Consider the following 19128-nt stretch of genomic DNA (forward strand, 5'->3'; position numbering starts at 1 on the left):
TGATGGAGGTATGTACTGAATCCATGTCGTATTGCTACAATGATGCAGGTATGTACTGGATCCATGTCCTATTGCTACAATGATGTAGGTATGTACTGAATCCATGTCATATTGCTACAATGATGGAGGTATGTACTGAATCCATGTCATATTGCTACAATGATGCAGGTATGTACTGAATCCATGTCATAGTGCTACAATGATGTAGGTATGTACTGGATCCATGTCATAGTGCTACAATGATGTAGATATGTACTGAATCCATGTTCTGAATCCATGTCATAGTGCTACAATGGTGCAGGTATGTACTGAATCCATGTCATATTGCTACAATGATGTAGGTATGTACTGGATCCATGTCCTATTGCTACAATGGTGCAGGTATGTACTGAATCCATGTCATATTGCTACAATGATGCAGGTATGTACTGAATCCATGTCATAGTGCTACAATGATGGAGGTATGTACTGAATCCATGTCCTATTGCTACAATGATGCAGGTATGTACTGAATCCATGTCGTAGTGCTACAATGATGGAGGTATGTACTGAATCCATGTCATATTGCTACAATGATGCAGGTATGTACTGAATCCATGTCCTATTGCTACAATGATGCAGGTATGTACTGAATCCATGTCCTATTGCTACAATGATGTAGGTATATACTGAATCCATGTCCTATTGCTACAATGATGCAGGTATGTACTGAATCCATGTCATAATGCTACAATGATGTAGGTATGTACTGAATCCATGTCCTATTGCTACAATGATGCAGGTATGTACTGAATCCATGTCCTATTGCTACAATGATGTAGGTATATACTGAATCCATGTCATATTGCTACAATGATGCAGGTATGTTCTGAATCCATGTCATAGTGCTACAATGATGCAGGTATGTACTGAATCCATGTCCTATTGCTACAATGATGTAGGTATATACTGAATCCATGTCCTATTGCTACAATGATGCAGGTATGTACTGAATCCATGTCCTATTGCTACAATGATGTAGGTATGTACTGAATCCATGTCATATTGCTACAATGATGCAGGTATGTACTGAATCCATGTCCTATTGCTACAATGATGCAGGTATGTACTGAATCCATGTCCTATTGCTACAATGATGTAGGTATATACTGAATCCATGTCCTATTGCTACAATGATGCAGGTATGTACTGAATCCATGTCATAATGCTACAATGATGTAGGTATGTACTGAATCCATGTCCTATTGCTACAATGATGCAGGTATGTACTGAATCCATGTCCTATTGCTACAATGGTGCAGGTATGTACTGAATCCATGTCATATTGCTACAATGATGCAGGTATGTACTGAATCCATGTCATAGTGCTACAATGATGGAGGTATGTACTGAATCCATGTCCTATTGCTACAATGATGCAGGTATGTACTGAATCCATGTCGTAGTGCTACAATGATGGAGGTATGTACTGAATCCATGTCATATTGCTACAATGATGCAGGTATGTACTGAATCCATGTCATAGTGCTACAATGATGTAGGTATGTTCTGAATCCATGTCATATTGCTACAATGATGTAGGTATGTACTGAATCCATGTCATATTGCTACAATGATGCAGGTATGTACTGAATCCATGTCCTATTGCTACAATGATGTAGGTATGTACTGAATCCATATCATATTGCTACAATGATGTAGGTATGTTCTGAATCCATGTCATATTGCTACAATGATGCAGGTATGTACTGAATCCATATCATATTGCTACAATGATGCAGGTATGTTCTGAATCCATGTCATATTGCTACAATGATGCAGGTATATACTGAATCCATGTCATAGTGCTACAATGATGTAGGTATATACTGAATCCATATCATAATGCTACAATGATGTACAAAATGTAGGTATATACTGAATCCATGTCATTATGCTACAATGAGTGCTTCTGTTTTGATTCTTTCAACTTCTCTCTGTCAGTTTCAAAAAGAGTCTTCTTCTTATAATACTGAAGTTGTGTAAAATCAGTTTTCAATAGTCATTTCTGAATTTGATCAGGTGTTATTCTTCTATTTAAGGGTGAAATCTTGTAATCACAAAAAAAACAATTTTGAGCAGCAATTGCCTTTGTTGCTATCTCTCTCTTGCATTTCTTTGATTAATTAGATTTAAATGATTTAATGAATTTATCAAAAAGCATGAGAAGTTTTATTTATAGGAATTCCTATTTTTTTGGTGACCATCAAGTTTGTTGGGAGCCTGCTACAATAGCCTGCGATTATTGTTGCAGAAAGCTTGACATAGGGATAGTGATCCAGCAGCAGTGGTGTTAAAAAGTTAAACATTTTTTGTAATGCTAATTTCTTGTATTATGAATAATAGGATAACTTTATTTGGCATGTGTGTACCTTGCAAGGTCCTCATGCCTGTCAGACAGTTTTCATTTTGCCTCGACCTCATTACATCATTGTACATGGATCAGTGAACAAGGTTAAGTTTTGGTGGTCAAGTCGTTATATCTCAGAAACTATAAACAATAGATTTAGTATATTTGGTGTATGGAAAGATTGTAAGGTGTACGTATTCGTACATGTACATGTACATGTCCAACTGGCAGGTTTTCACTGTTCAGTGGTTATAGTTAAGTTTTTTGTGTTTTGGTCTGTTTTTCTTATAAATACTGTATGCCAAAACACAAAAACAAAACTATATATGCAATAGGTCTACTTTATTTTGTGTAAGAAAAAATAGTAAGATGTCTTTCAGCGACTTTACATTTGTATGTACACATGTAATTAAAAAGGATGATCAAGAATGATAAAAATAAGGTATCCAATTTCATTTCATTTAAGACAGGCGGTGAAAATGAAAATAATGGCTGCACATATATTTTATTTATATACGAACACAATTTTTTTTATGGCAATTCACAACAGAATAGTGTATTGCACAAAAGCAAAAAATTAAACATAAATTCAAATCCTATACCCAATCCTTATATAATTAGTTGTTTGACTACAGTTCTTCTGTGACAAAAACTTATTATGTGTCAAATATTTGTAATCCAAATTCAGACCTGTATCAAACGTGAATATTGTGTCCATTTTTCAGTGTTGGACCTCTGGGTCATATCCAGCTGCGCTCAGCGAAGCAATTTATTTACATCTGGTTGACAATATTAAGTTGATGAAAGACATATGAAATAAAATGCTCATTCAAAAATACTAAATGGATAAAATTGTGTTAATGTGAATCTATCATTTTAAAATCAATTGATGAATAACTCTGAAACAAAAACAATTAATTGATATGAAACAGAATATGTGATTACAAAATAAAAAATGTATCAATATAATAAAGATGCATTTTGATTGGAATCCATACAGTTATTTAGTTTATAGGAATTACCCAATGGAATACTGTGTAATTATTAAAGACCCAAGCTTTACTAATAGACCATTGTCAGGAGAATTTGTTCTAGCCTAGAGTCCTGTAAAAGATAATCTAGAATAATGTATTATTGAAGGGGATTGTATTGTTTTGACCCTGAGGTAGATATTCTCTGATGATTAAAAGATGATTGATTTTCAATAAACATTAGTATATCAGAATATGTAGCTAAAAGAACTTTCCCCTGAATGATCTGAACCAGCTTCTTCATGTTATTGAATTAACTATAGATAATCCCAGTGTGGACCACATTTCCTCCAATAAAATCTATACAATAATAATTAATATGGATCTTTGGTGGCAAATGTTATAACGAGTGAAATGAGTATAAAATTTCTAATTATCTACCCATCTAAGCATGATACAAAATGATGTTCAGTGGTCTAGTTAAATTAAACTTTCAATACCAAGTTTAGGAACCATTTAAGCATGATACAAAATGATGTTCAGTGGTCCAGTTAAATTAAACTGTCCATACCAAGTTTAGGGCCCTCAAAGGATGTTGAGGATTGTAGGCAGATAAAGACTTTAAAAAGGTTCATGAAAGAAATTAGCAAAAATAATTTAATAATTGTGTTTTAGTCTTCAACTTTAATTTACAAACATGACTAATATGACTAAGGTCCATCAAATAAGAATTAGAGGTCAATTTTGCTGCCTTGAAACCTTATTACAATTTTTGATGTGTCTAACTGATTTTGTTATTATAACTGTATTAGAGCTCAATTCATTATCATTATAATAGCAAAGTAGTACTATAATATTATAAATCCATCTTTCATCTGACCTAACAACTTTCAAACTTCTATCGATGAATACATGTACCAAGAATAAAGTTGAAAACCCCTTTCATGGTCTTGTTGTAGCAGACTCACCTCAGATGTGAGAGGTTGTGGGTTCATTGTAGCAGACTAACCTAAGATGTGAGAGGTTGTGGGTTCATTGTAGCAGACTCACCTCAGATGTGAGAGGTTGTGGGTTCATTGTAGCAGACTCAACTCAGATGTGAGAGGTTGTGGGTACATTGTAGCAGACTCACCTCAGATGTGAGAGGTTGTGGGTTCATTGTAGCAGACTCACCTCAGATGTGAGAGGTTGTGTGTTCATTGTAGCAGACTAACCTCAGATGTGAGAGGTTGTGGGTTCATCGTAGCAGACTAACCTCAGATGTGAGAGGTTGTGGGTTCATTGTAGCAGACTAACCTCAGATGTGATAGGTTGTGGGTTCATTGTAGCAGACTGACCTCAGATGTGAGAGGTTGTGGGTTCATTGTAGCAGACTAACCTCAGGTGTGAGAGGTTGTGAGTTCATCATAGCAGACTCACCTCAGATTTGAGAGGTTGTGGGTTCATCGTAGCAGACTCACCTCAGATGTGAGAGGTTGTGGGTTCATTGTAGCAGTCTCACCTCAGATGTGAGAGGTTGTGGGTTCATCGTAGCAGACTCACCTCAGATGTGAGAGGTTGTGGGTTCATTGTAGCAGACTAACCTCAGATGTGAGAGGTTGTGGGTTCATCGTAGCAGACTGACCTCAGATGTGAGAGGTTGTGGGTTCATCATAGCAGACTAACCTCAGGTGTGAGAGGTTGTGGGTTCATCACCAGCTAGGTCTAACCAATTATTTGAAAAAAAGTATTTGCTGCCTCTCTGGGTCAATCTTTTGAAGTGGACAATTACTACTTTAATTAAGACCAGACTTGTTAGATTAGTTTGACATGTTATATTAGAGGTTCGAATTCTGATGTCCAGAAAGAATAAGTATTTTGGTAAACATTTATAGACTGAATATCAAATTGAAGTCAAGAGTTGACCTTATGAAAATGATCAGCATTTTAATGTTTAGTAATTATATTATACATCAGACTATATATATAGCTAGTCTATGTATCAATTTATATTTATATCAGATATGTGTTTGGACATTGGAGTATCAATGAAGATTTCTGTCCTTTATATACAGGAAGTAAATCACAATATATGGCAGTATTGTTATAATGGTTCTTGGTATGACATTATTTTTCCCTTTAACTTATTATGACCTAATGTGACAAACATTGTCATTTTATTTTTCTAAGAATTCAATTTGTGGCAAAGGATCCATAACTGACACTTATATTTCTTTTGTCCCTTTAAACATAGAAATCAAGATAAAATTCCATGTGGATTGTTGCATGACATAACCTAGCAATAAAATTGATCAGCTGTGTGAAAAAAGGGACATAAATCTTCTTTCGTTAGGATTGACGTAAGGATCAATGGGAAGAAAAAACTTATAATTAATAGAAAATTTACGACTGGAATTTATCAAGAATTTCAATCTCTAGATTTAATTTTCAGGCACAGGAATTAAAATAATCAGAATTTATTTACAATGATCATAATTTTGAGCTTATGACAAGTCAGTTTTCTCATCACATGCATGGTGTCTGTCATCCATCCTCTGTTGTTTTTTTTACTGTTACAACTTTCACAAATATCTTCTTCTCTGAAAATACTGGGTCAAATTTCATTAAACTTGGTCTCAATCATCAATGAGGTATTATTTAAGTATAGAAAATTTTCCAGCAAACTATCATGACCATTATGGCAGAAAAAAAAAGAATAGTTTAAAAAAAAAAAAAACAGTTTTTGTCGAGCCTGTGACTTTTGTCGCAGAAAACTCGTCATGGGGATAGTGATCCGGTGGCTGCAGTGTTAGCTTACTTCTTAAAAAGCTTTTTATTTTAGAAGGTGGAAGACCCAGTGATTTTGCTAGCGCTCGTCACTTTTGTAATTTAGGAAACGGTTTTCGCATTGACGAAGGTATTTCAAATCAATTTCATCACTTAAATTTTGAAAGTGTAAAAGTATTTTCCCATTAAAATACTATAAATCTACCTGTCTTTATGTTTTTGACAAGTTTCTGTTTATGACCCCCAGGTAATTAACATTTGTAACAGGTGTTTAAATTAGACCTGGATACTTCATACTTTGTATATAGATGCCTCATGTTACGAAGTTTTCGTCAGTCACATGTTCAAAGTCCTTGACCTCATTTTCATGGTTCAGTGACTACTTGAAAAAAAGTTGAGATTTTTTGTAAATTTGTTAAATTCTCTCTTATTATAAGTAATAGGATATATATATATATATATATATATATATAACCATATTTGGTATGTGCATACCTTGCAAGGTCCTCATGCACGCAAAACAGTTTACACTTGACCTCGACCTCATTCCATGGATCAGTGAACAAGGTCAAGTCCATATCTTAGATACTATAAGCAATAGGTCTAGTATGTTCGGTGTATGGAAGGACTGGAAGTTGTCATCTGAACTTGACCTCATTTTCATGGTTCAGTGGTCAAAGTTAAGTTTTTGAGTTTTGGTTTCTTTTCTAATACTATATGCAATAGGTCAACTATTTGGTGTATGGAAATACTTTATGATCTATATGTCAGTCACACAGGTTTTATTTGACCATGACCTCTTTTTCACCGTTCATTGCTCAGTGTTAAATTTTTGTGTTTTGGTCTGTTTTTCTTAAACTATAAGCAATAGGTCAACTATATTTGTTGTATGGAAGAATTGTTAGCTGTACATGTCTGCCTGGCATGGTTCATCTGACCTTGATCTCATTTTCAATGCTCATAGGTCAATGCTTATTTTTTTGGTTAATGTTAAGTTTATGTGACAGTTGTAATAAAGATTTATATTTAGGACTATCAACATAATATCAATGATTAGTTAAGAAGGTGAGACATTTCAGCGTGATTATGCTTGTTGTCTATTATCATGAAAAATTATATGAGCAAAAATATTCAGAAAGATTTTTTTTATTTTCATCAAAACTGTCAAACAACTTCTTATAGGAGTTATTGCCCTTAATAGATGAATATTTATTATTTTTTTTCCTTTTAAAACAAAATGAGGAGATGTGGTATGATACAACTATCCACCAGTGTTCAAATGAAGTCAATGTTAGCAACTAGAGGCAACTGTTTGACCTTCAACAATGACCAAAAACAACACTGTATATATATTTAGATATAAAAGGCAACAACTTTAAAGATACAAAAGAAAAAAGTTCAATTGGGACAACTAATAGCCTTATTTATAACAAAACAATTTACCAAAAACAAAATATGTCAGGCATAAACCAGCATGTCAACTGATTTTTTTTTGTACTAACTTTATTTGTTTTGATTTTTCAGATATTTTGTCTAGCAGCACCTCCAAGTAAACTTGTGACAGCAGTATTCAGAATTCATCTGCACATGTTATCAGGGGCACCTATAGCTATATTATTTCCAGTGGTAAATACACGTTTGGTAGGTATATAGTGATATTGGAGTAAAAAATCTTTTCTGCTGAGAATATCTGATAGGGTCTTATTGGAGCAACCAGGAAAGTTCTTCCATTGGGCTGTTACTTTAGGAGAAGGCACAAGGGTCTTCTATGTGACTAACATTGGGAGCAATCAGGAAAGATCATCCATTGGGCTGTTACTTTAGGAGAAGGCACAAGGGTCTTCTATGTGACTAACATTGGGAGCAACCAGGAAAGGTCTTCCATTGGGCTGTTACTTTAGGAGAAGGCACAAGGCTCTTCTATGTGACTAACATTGGGAACAACCAGGAAAGGTCTTCCATTGGGCTGTTACTTTAGGAGAAGGCACAAGGGTCTTCTATGTGACTAACATTGGGAACAACCAGGAAAGGTCTTCCATTGGGCTGTTACTTTAGGAGAAGGCACAAGGCTCTTCTATGTGACTAACATTGGGAACAACCAGGAAAGGTCTTCCATTGGGCTGTTACTTTAGGAGAAGGCACAAGGCTCTTCTATGTGACTAACATTGGGAACAACCAGGAAATGTCTTCCATTGGGCTGTTACTTTAGGAGAAGGCACAAGGGTCTTCTATGGGACTAACATTGGGAGCAATCAGGAAAGGTCATCCATTGGGCTGTTACTTTAGGAGAAGGCACAAGGGTCTTCTATGTGACTAACATTGGGAACAACCAGGAAAGGTCTTCCATTGGGCTGTTACTTTAGGAGAAGGCACAAGGCTCTTCTATGTGACTAACATTGGGAACAACCAGGAAATGTCTTCCATTGGGCTGTTACTTTAGGAGAAGGCACAAGGGTCTTCTATGGGACTAACATTGGGAGCAACCAGGAAAGGTCTTCCATTGGGCTGTTACTTTAGGAGAAGGCACAAGGCTCTTCTATGTGACTAACATTGGGAACAACCAGGAAAGGTCTTCCATTGGGCTGTTACTTTAGGAGAAGGCACAAGGGTCTTCTATGTGACTAACATTGGGAGCAACCAGGAAAGGTCATCCATTGGGCTGTTACTTTAGGAGAAGGCACAAGGGTCTTCTATGTGACTAACATTAGGAGCAATCAGGAAAGGTCATCCATTGGGCTGTTACTTTAGGAGAAGGCACAAGGGTCTTCTATGTGACTAACATTGGGAGCAATCAGGAAAGGTCTTCCATTTGGCTGTTACTTTAGGAGAAGGCACAAGGGTCTTCTATGTGACTAACATTGGGAGCAATCAGGAAAGGTCTTCCATTGGGCTGTTACTTTAGGAGAAGGCACAAGGGTCTTCTATGTGACTAACATTAGGAGCAATCAGGAAAGGTCATCCATTGGGCTGTTACTTTAGGAGAAGGCACAAGGCTCTTCTATGTGACTAACATTGGGAACAACCAGGAAAGGTCTTCCATTGGGCTGTTACTTTAGGAGAAGGCACAAGGGTCTTCTATGTGACTAACATTGGGAGCAACCAGGAAAGGTCATCCATTGGGCTGTTACTTTAGGAGAAGGCACAAGGGTCTTCTATGTGACTAACATTAGGAGCAATCAGGAAAGGTCATCCATTGGGCTGTTACTTTAGGAGAAGGCACAAGGGTCTTCTATGTGACTAACATTGGGAGCAATCAGGAAAGGTCTTCCATTGGGCTGTTACTTTAGGAGAAGGCACAAGGGTCTTCTATGTGACTAACATTGGGAGCAATCAGGAAAGGTCATCCATTGGGCTGTTACTTTAGGAGAAGGCACAAGGGTCTTCTATGGGACTAACATTGGGAGCAATCAGGAAAGGTCATCCATTGGGCTGTTACTTTAGGAGAAGGCACAAGGGTCTTCTATGGGACTAACATTGGGAGCAATCAGGAAAGGTCATCCATTGGGCTGTTACTTTAGGAGAAGGCACAAGGGTCTTCTATGGGACTAACATTGGGAGCAATCAGGAAAGGTCATCCATTGGGCTGTTACTTTAGGAGAAGGCACAAGGGTCTTCTATGGGACTAACATTGGGAGCAATCAGGAAAGGTCATCCATTGGGCTGTTACTTTAGGAGAAGGCACAAGGGTCTTCTATGGGACTAACATTGGGAGCAATCAGGAAAGGTCATCCATTGGGCTGTTACTTTAGGAGAAGGCACAAGGGTCTTCTATGGGACTAACATTGGGAGCAACCAGGAAAGGTCATCCATTGGGCTGTTACTTTAGGAGAAGGCACAAGGGTCTTCTATGTGACTAACATTGGGAGCAACCAGGAAAGGTCTTCCATTTGGCTGTTACTTTAGGAGAAGGCACAAGGGTCTTCTATGGGACTAACATTGGGAGCAATCAGGAAAGGTCATCCATTGGGCTGTTACTTTAGGAGAAGGCACAAGGGTCTTCTATGGGACTAACATTGGGAGCAATCAGGAAAGGTCATCCATTGGGCTGTTACTTTAGGAGAAGGCACAAGGGTCTTCTATGGGACTAACATTGGGAGCAATCAGGAAAGGTCATCCATTGGGCTGTTACTTTAGGAGAAGGCACAAGGGTCTTCTATGGGACTAACATTGGGAGCAATCAGGAAAGGTCATCCATTGGGCTGTTACTTTAGGAGAAGGCACAAGGGTCTTCTATGGGACTAACATTGGGAGCAATCAGGAAAGGTCATCCATTGGGCTGTTACTTTAGGAGAAGGCACAAGGGTCTTCTATGGGACTAACATTGGGAGCAATCAGGAAAGGTCATCCATTGGGCTGTTACTTTAGGAGAAGGCACAAGGGTCTTCTATGGGACTAACATTGGGAGCAATCAGGAAAGGTCATCCATTGGGCTGTTACTTTAGGAGAAGGCACAAGGGTCTTCTATGGGACTAACATTGGGAGCAATCAGGAAAGGTCTTCCATTGGGCTGTTACTTTAGGAGAAGGCACAAGGGTCTTCTATGTGACTAACATTGGGAGCAATCAGGAAAGATCTTCCATTGGGCTGTTACTTTAGGAGAAGGCACAAGGGTCTTCTATGGGACTAACATTGGGAGCAATCAGGAAAGGTCATCCATTGGGCTGTTACTTTAGGAGAAGGCACAAGGGTCTTCTATGTGACTAACATTAGGAGCAACCAGGAAAGGTCATCCATTGGGCTGTTACTTTAGGAGAAGGCACAAGGGTCTTCTATGTGACTAACATTGGGAGCAACCAGGAAAGGTCATCCATTGGCCTGTTACTTTAGGAGAAGGCACAAGGGTCTTCTATGTGACTAACATTGGGAACAACCAGGAAAGGTCTTCCATTGGGCTGTTACTTTAGGAGAAGGCACAAGGGTCTTCTATGTGACTAACATTAGGAGCAATCAGGAAAGGTCATCCATTGGGCTGTTACTTTAGGAGAAGGCACAAGGGTCTTCTATGGGACTAACATTGGGAGCAATCAGGAAAGGTCATCCATTGGGCTGTTACTTTAGGAGAAGGCACAAGGGTCTTCTATGGGACTAACATTGGGAGCAATCAGGAAAGGTCATCCATTGGGCTGTTACTTTAGGAGAAGGCACAAGGGTCTTCTATGGGACTAACATTGGGAGCAATCAGGAAAGGTCATCCATTGGGCTGTTACTTTAGGAGAAGGCACAAGGGTCTTCTATGGGACTAACATTGGGAGCAATCAGGAAAGGTCATCCATTGGGCTGTTACTTTAGGAGAAGGCACAAGGGTCTTCTATGGGACTAACATTGGGAGCAATCAGGAAAGGTCATCCATTGGGCTGTTACTTTAGGAGAAGGCACAAGGGTCTTCTATGGGACTAACATTGGGAGCAATCAGGAAAGGTCATCCATTGGGCTGTTACTTTAGGAGAAGGCACAAGGGTCTTCTATGGGACTAACATTGGGAGCAATCAGGAAAGGTCATCCATTGGGCTGTTACTTTAGGAGAAGGCACAAGGGTCTTCTATGGGACTAACATTGGGAGCAATCAGGAAAGGTCATCCATTGGGCTGTTACTTTAGGAGAAGGCACAAGGGTCTTCTATGTGACTAACATTAGGAGCAACCAGGAAAGGTCATCCATTGGGCTGTTACTTTAGGAGAAGGCACAAGGGTCTTCTATGTGACTAACATTGGGAGCAACCAGGAAAGGTCATCCATTGGCCTGTTACTTTAGGAGAAGGCACAAGGGTCTTCTATGTGACTAACATTGGGAGCAACCAGGAAAGGTCTTCCATTGGGCTGTTACTTTAGGAGAAGGCACAAGGGTCTTCTATGTGACTAACATTAGGAGCAATCAGGAAAGGTCATCCATTGGGCTGTTACTTTAGGAGAAGGCACAAGGGTCTTCTATGTGACTAACATTGGGAGCAATCAGGAAAGGTCATCCATTGGGCTGTTACTTTAGGAGAAGGCACAAGGGTCTTCTATGGGACTAACATTGGGAGCAATCAGGAAAGGTCTTCCATTGGGCTGTTACTTTAGGAGAAGGCACAAGGGTCTTCTATGTGACTAACATTAGGAGCAACCAGGAAAGGTCATCCATTGGGCTGTTACTTTAGGAGAAGGCACAAGGGTCTTCTATGTGACTAACATTGGGAGCAATCAGGAAAGATCTTCCATTGGGCTGTTACTTTAGGAGAAGGCACAAGGGTCTTCTATGTGACTAACATTGGGAGCAATCAGGAAAGATCTTCCATTGGGCTGTTACTTTAGGAGAAGGCACAAGGGTCTTCTATGTGACTAACATTGGGAGCAACCAGGAAAGGTCTTCCATTTGGCTGTTACTTTAGGAGAAGGCACAAGGGTCTTCTATGGGACTAACATTGGGAGCAATCAGGAAAGGTCTTCCATTGGGCTGTTACTTTAGGAGAAGGCACAAGGGTCTTCTATGTGACTAACATTGGGAGCAATCAGGAAAGGTCTTCCATTGGGCTGTTACTTTAGGAGAAGGCACAAGGGTCTTCTATGGGACTAACATTGGGAGCAATCAGGAAAGATCTTCCATTGGGCTGTTACTTTAGGAGAAGGCACAAGGGTCTTCTATGGGACTAACATTGGGAGCAACCAGGAAAGGTCTTCCATTGGGCTGTTACTTTAGGAGAAGGCACAAGGGTCTTCTATGTGACTAACATTGGGAGCAATCAGGAAAGGTCTTCCATTGGGCTGTTACTTTAGGAGAAGGCACAAGGGTCTTCTATGTGACTAACATTGGGAGCAATCAGGAAAGGTCTTCCATTGGGCTGTTACTTTAGGAGAAGGTACAAGGGTCTTCTATGTGACTAACATTGGGAGCAATCAGGAAAGGTCATCCATTGGGCTGTTACTTTAGGAGAAGGCACAAGGGTCTTCTATGTAACTAACATTGGGAGCAATCAGGAAAGGTCTTCTATTGGGCTGTTACTTTAGGAGAAGGCACAAGGGTCTTCTATGTGACTAACATTGGGAGCAATCAGGAAAGATCTTCCATTGGGCTGTTACTTTAGGAGAAGGCACAAGGGTCTTCTATGGGACTAACATTGGGAGCAATCAGGAAAGGTCTTCCATTGGGCTGTTACTTTAGGAGAAGGCACAAGGGTCTTCTATGGGACTAACATTGGGAGCAATCAGGAAAGGTCATCCATTGGGCTGTTACTTTAGGAGAAGGCACAAGGGTCTTCTATGGGACTAACATTGGGAGCAACCAGGAAAGGTCTTCCATTGGGCTGTTACTTTAGGAGAAGGCACAAGGGTCTTCTATGGGACTAACATTGGGAGCAATCAGGAAAGGTCTTCCATTGGGCTGTTACTTTAGGAGAAGGCACAAGGGTCTTCTATGTGACTAACATTGGGAGCAATCAGGAAAGGTCTTCCATTGGGCTGTTACTTTAGGAGAAGGCACAAGGGTCTTCTATGTGACTAACATTGGGAGCAATCAGGAAAGGTCATCCATTGGGCTGTTACTTTAGGAGAAGGCACAAGGGTCTTCTATGGGACTAACATTGGGAGCAATCAGGAAAGGTCATCCATTGGGCTGTTACTTTAGGAGAAGGCACAAGGGTCTTCTATGTGACTAACATTGGGAGCAACCAGGAAAGGTCATCCATTGGCCTGTTACTTTAGGAGAAGGCACAAGGGTCTTCTATGTGACTAACATTGGGAGCAATCAGGAAAGATCTTCCATTGGGCTGTTACTTTAGGAGAAGGCACAAGGGTCTTCTATGGGACTAACATTGGGAGCAACCAGGAAAGGTCTTCCATTTGGCTGTTACCTTAGGAGAAGGCACAAGGGTCTTCTATGTGACTAACATTGGGAGCAACCAGGAAAGGTCTTCCATTGGGCTGTTACTTTAGGAGAAGGCACAAGGGTCTTCTATGTGACTAACATTGGGAGCAATCAGGAAAGGTCATCCATTGGGCTGTTACTTTAGGAGAAGGCACAAGGGTCTTCTATGGGACTAACATTGGGAGCAATCAGGAAAGGTCTTCCATTGGGCTGTTACTTTAGGAGAAGGCACAAGGGTCTTCTATGTGACTAACATTGGGAGCAATCAGGAAAGGTCATCCATTGGGCTGTTACTTTAGGAGAAGGCACAAGGGTCTTCTATGGGACTAACATTGGGAGCAATCAGGAAAGGTCTTCCATTGGGCTGTTACTTTAGTAGAAGGCACAAGGGTCTTCTATGTGACTAACATTGGGAGCAACCAGGAAAGGTCTTCCATTGGGCTGTTACTTTAGGAGAAGGCACAAGGGTCTTCTATGTGACTAACATTGGGAGCAATCAGGAAAGGTCTTCCATTGGGCTGTTACTTTAGGAGAAGGCACAAGGGTCTTCTATGTGACTAACATTGGGAGCAATCAGGAAAGGTCTTCCATTGGGCTGTTACTTTAGGAGAAGGCACAAGGGTCTTCTATGTGACTAACATTAGGAGCAATCAGGAAAGGTCATCCATTGGGCTGTTACTTTAGGAGAAGGCACAAGGGTCTTCTATGGGACTAACATTGGGAGCAATCAGGAAAGGTCTTCCATTGGGCTGTTACTTTAGGAGAAGGCACAAGGGTCTTCTATGTGACTAACATTGGGAGCAACCAGGAAAGGTCTTCCATTGGGCTGTTACCTTAGGAGAAGGCACAAGGGTCTTCTATGTGACTAACATTGGGAGCAACCAGGAAAGGTCTTCCATTGGGCTGTTACTTTAGGAGAAGGCACAAGGGTCTTCTATGTGACTAACATTGGGAGCAATCAGGAAAGATCTTCCATTGGGCTGTTACTTTAGGAGAAGGCACAAGGGTCTTCTATGTGACTAACATTGGGAGCAATCAGGAAAGATCTTCCATTGGGCTGTTACTTTAGGAGAAGGCACAAGGGTCTTCTATGTGACTAACATTGGGAGCAACCAGGAAAGGTCTTCCATTGGGCTGTTACTTTAGGAGAAGGCACAAGGGTCTTCTATGTGACTAACATTAGGAGCAATCAGGAAAGGTCATCCATTGGGCTGTTACTTTAGGAGAAGGCACAAGGGTCTTCTATGTGACTAACATTGGGAGCAACCAGGAAAGGTCTTCCATTGGGCTGTTACTTTAGGAGAAGGCACAAGGGTCTTCTATGGGACTAACATTGGGAGCAATCAGGAAAGATCTTCCATTGGGCTGTTACTTTAGGAGAAGGCACAAGGGTCTTCTATGGGACTAACATTGGGAGCAACCAGGAAAGATCTTCCATTGGGCTGTTACTTTAGGAGAAGGCACAAGGGTCTTCTATGTGACTAACATTGGGAGCAATCAGGAAAGGTCTTCCATTGGGCTGTTACTTTAGGAGAAGGCACAAGGGTCTTCTATGTGACTAACATTGGGAGCAATCAGGAAAGGTCTTCCATTGGGCTGTTACTTTAGGAGAAGGTACAAGGGTCTTCTATGTGACTAACATTGGGAGCAATCAGGAAAGGTCATCCATTGGGCTGTTACTTTAGGAGAAGGCACAAGGGTCTTCTATGTAACTAACATTGGGAGCAATCAGGAAAGGTCTTCTATTGGGCTGTTACTTTAGGAGAAGGCACAAGGGTCTTCTATGTGACTAACATTGGGAGCAATCAGGAAAGATCTTCCATTGGGCTGTTACTTTAGGAGAAGGCACAAGGGTCTTCTATGGGACTAACATTGGGAGCAATCAGGAAAGGTCTTCCATTGGGCTGTTACTTTAGGAGAAGGCACAAGGGTCTTCTATGGGACTAACATTGGGAGCAATCAGGAAAGGTCATCCATTGGGCTGTTACTTTAGGAGAAGGCACAAGGGTCTTCTATGGGACTAACATTGGGAGCAACCAGGAAAGGTCTTCCATTGGGCTGTTACTTTAGGAGAAGGCACAAGGGTCTTCTATGGGACTAACATTGGGAGCAATCAGGAAAGGTCTTCCATTGGGCTGTTACTTTAGGAGAAGGCACAAGGGTCTTCTATGTGACTAACATTGGGAGCAATCAGGAAAGGTCTTCCATTGGGCTGTTACTTTAGGAGAAGGCACAAGGGTCTTCTATGTGACTAACATTGGGAGCAATCAGGAAAGGTCATCCATTGGGCTGTTACTTTAGGAGAAGGCACAAGGGTCTTCTATGGGACTAACATTGGGAGCAATCAGGAAAGGTCATCCATTGGGCTGTTACTTTAGGAGAAGGCACAAGGGTCTTCTATGTGACTAACATTGGGAGCAACCAGGAAAGGTCATCCATTGGCCTGTTACTTTAGGAGAAGGCACAAGGGTCTTCTATGTGACTAACATTGGGAGCAATCAGGAAAGATCTTCCATTGGGCTGTTACTTTAGGAGAAGGCACAAGGGTCTTCTATGGGACTAACATTGGGAGCAACCAGGAAAGGTCTTCCATTTGGCTGTTACCTTAGGAGAAGGCACAAGGGTCTTCTATGTGACTAACATTGGGAGCAACCAGGAAAGGTCTTCCATTGGGCTGTTACTTTAGTAGAAGGCACAAGGGTCTTCTATGTGACTAACATTGGGAGCAACCAGGAAATGTCTTCCATTGGGCTGTTACTTTAGGAGAAGGCACAAGGGTCTTCTATGTGACTAACATTGGGAGCAATCAGGAAAGGTCTTCCATTGGGCTGTTACTTTAGGAGAAGGCACAAGGGTCTTCTATGTGACTAACATTGGGAGCAATCAGGAAAGGTCATCCATTGGGCTGTTACTTTAGGAGAAGGCACAAGGGTCTTCTATGGGACTAACATTGGGAGCAATCAGGAAAGGTCTTCCATTGGGCTGTTACTTTAGGAGAAGGCACAAGGGTCTTCTATGTGACTAACATTGGGAGCAATCAGGAAAGGTCATCCATTGGGCTGTTACTTTAGGAGAAGGCACAAGGGTCTTCTATGGGACTAACATTGGGAGCAATCAGGAAAGGTCTTCCATTGGGCTGTTACCTTAGGAGAAGGCACAAGGCTCTTCTATGTGACTAACATTGGGAGCAACCAGGAAAGGTCTTCCATTGGGCTGTTACTTTAGGAGAAGGCACAAGGGTCTTCTATGTGACTAACATTGGGAGCAACCAGGAAAGGTCATCCATTGGGCTGTTACTTTAGGAGAAGGCACAAGGGTCTTCTATGTGACTAACATTGGGAGCAATCAGGAAAGGTCATCCATTGGGCTGTTACTTTAGTAGAAGGCACAAGGGTCTTCTATGTGACTAACATTGGGAGCAACCAGGAAAGGTCTTCCATTGGGCTGTTACTTTAGGAGAAGGCACAAGGGTCTTCTATGTGACTAACATTGGGAGCAATCAGGAAAGATCTTCCATTGGGCTGTTACTTTAGGAGAAGGCACAAGGGTCTTCTATGTGACTAACATTGGGAGCAATCAGGAAAGATCTTCCATTGGGCTGTTACTTTAGGAGAAGGCACAAGGGTCTTCTATGGGACTAACATTGGGAGCAACCAGGAAAGGTCTTCCATTGGGCTGTTACTTTAGGAGAAGGCACAAGGGTCTTCTATGGGACTAACATTGGGAGCAATCAGGAAAGGTCTTCCATTGGGCTGTTACCTTAGGAGAAGGCACAAGGGTCTTCTATGTGACTAACATTGGGAGCAATCAGGAAAGGTCATCCATTGGGCTGTTACTTTAGGAGAAGGCACAAGGGTCTTCTATGTGACTAACATTGGGAGCAATCAGGAAAGGTCTTCCATTGGGCTGTTACTTTAGGAGAAGGCACAAGGGTCTTCTATGGGACTAACATTGGGAGCAATCAGGAAAGGTCTTCCATTGGGCTGTTACTTTAGGAGAAGGCACAAGGGTCTTCTATGGGACTAACATTGGGAGCAATCAGGAAAGGTCTTCCATTGGGCTGTTACTTTAGGAGAAGGCACAAGGGTCTTCTATGGGACTAACATTAGGAGCAATCAGGAAAGGTCATCCATTGGGCTGTTACTTTAGGAGAAGGCACAAGGGTCTTCTATGGGACTAACATTGGGAGCAATCAGGAAAGGTCATCCATTGGGCTGTTACTTTAGGAGAAGGCACAAGGGTCTTCTATGTGACTAACATTGGGAGCAATCAGGAAAGGTCTTCCATTGGGCTGTTACTTTAGGAGAAGGCACAAGGGTCTTCTATGTGACTAACATTGGGAGCAATCAGGAAAGGTCTTCCATTGGGCTGTTACTTTAGGAGAAGGCACAAGGGTCTTCTATGTGACTAACATTGGGAGCAATCAGGAAAGGTCATCCATTGGGCTGTTACTTTAGGAGAAGGCACAAGGGTCTTCTATGTGACTAACATTGGGAGCAATCAGGAAAGGTCTTCCATTGGGCTGTTACTTTAGGAGAAGGCACAAGGGTCTTCTATGTGACTAACATTGGGAGCAATCAGGAAAGGTCATCCATTGGGCTGTTACTTTAGGAGAAGGCACAAGGGTCTTCTATGGGACTAACATTGGGAGCAATCAGGAAAGGTCTTCCATTGGGCTGTTACTTTAGGAGAAGGCACAAGGGTCTTCTATGTGACTAACATTGGGAGCAATCAGGAAAGGTCTTCCATTGGGCTGTTACTTTAGGAGAAGGCACAAGGGTCTTCTATGTGACTAACATTGGGAGCAATCAGGAAAGGTCATCCATTGGGCTGTTACTTTAGGAGAAGGCACAAGGGTCTTCTATGGGACTAACATTGGGAGCAATCAGGAAAGGTCTTCCATTGGGCTGTTACTTTAGTAGAAGGCACAAGGGTCTTCTATGTGACTAACATTGGGAGCAACCAGGAAAGGTCTTCCATTGGGCTGTTACTTTAGGAGAAGGCACAAGGGTCTTCTATGGGACTAACATTGGGAGCAATCAGGAAAGGTCATCCATTGGGCTGTTACTTTAGGAGAAGGCACAAGGGTCTTCTATGTGACTAACATTGGGAGCAATCAGGAAAGGTCATCCATTGGGCTGTTACTTTAGGAGAAGGCACAAG

The 19128-nt window shown here is 41.1% G+C and overlaps 1 protein-coding gene across 2 annotated transcripts in view; it reads left to right on the forward strand.

Annotated features, from left to right (window-relative positions):
* LOC139514716 (transmembrane protein 164-like) overlaps positions 1-19128 on the forward strand; it is a 49324-nt gene that overhangs the window by 18832 nt on the left and 11364 nt on the right. For both annotated transcript variants that reach the window (XM_071304292.1, XM_071304293.1), the window contains exon 3: positions 7651-7767. In XM_071304292.1, coding sequence (XP_071160393.1) covers positions 7651-7767 — 117 coding nt within the window. The remainder of the gene's footprint in view (positions 1-7650; positions 7768-19128) is intronic.

Source organism: Mytilus edulis, chromosome 3 (assembly GCF_963676685.1).
Source record: "Mytilus edulis chromosome 3, xbMytEdul2.2, whole genome shotgun sequence".
In the NCBI taxonomy this organism is placed as follows: Eukaryota; Metazoa; Mollusca; class Bivalvia; order Mytilida; family Mytilidae; genus Mytilus; species Mytilus edulis.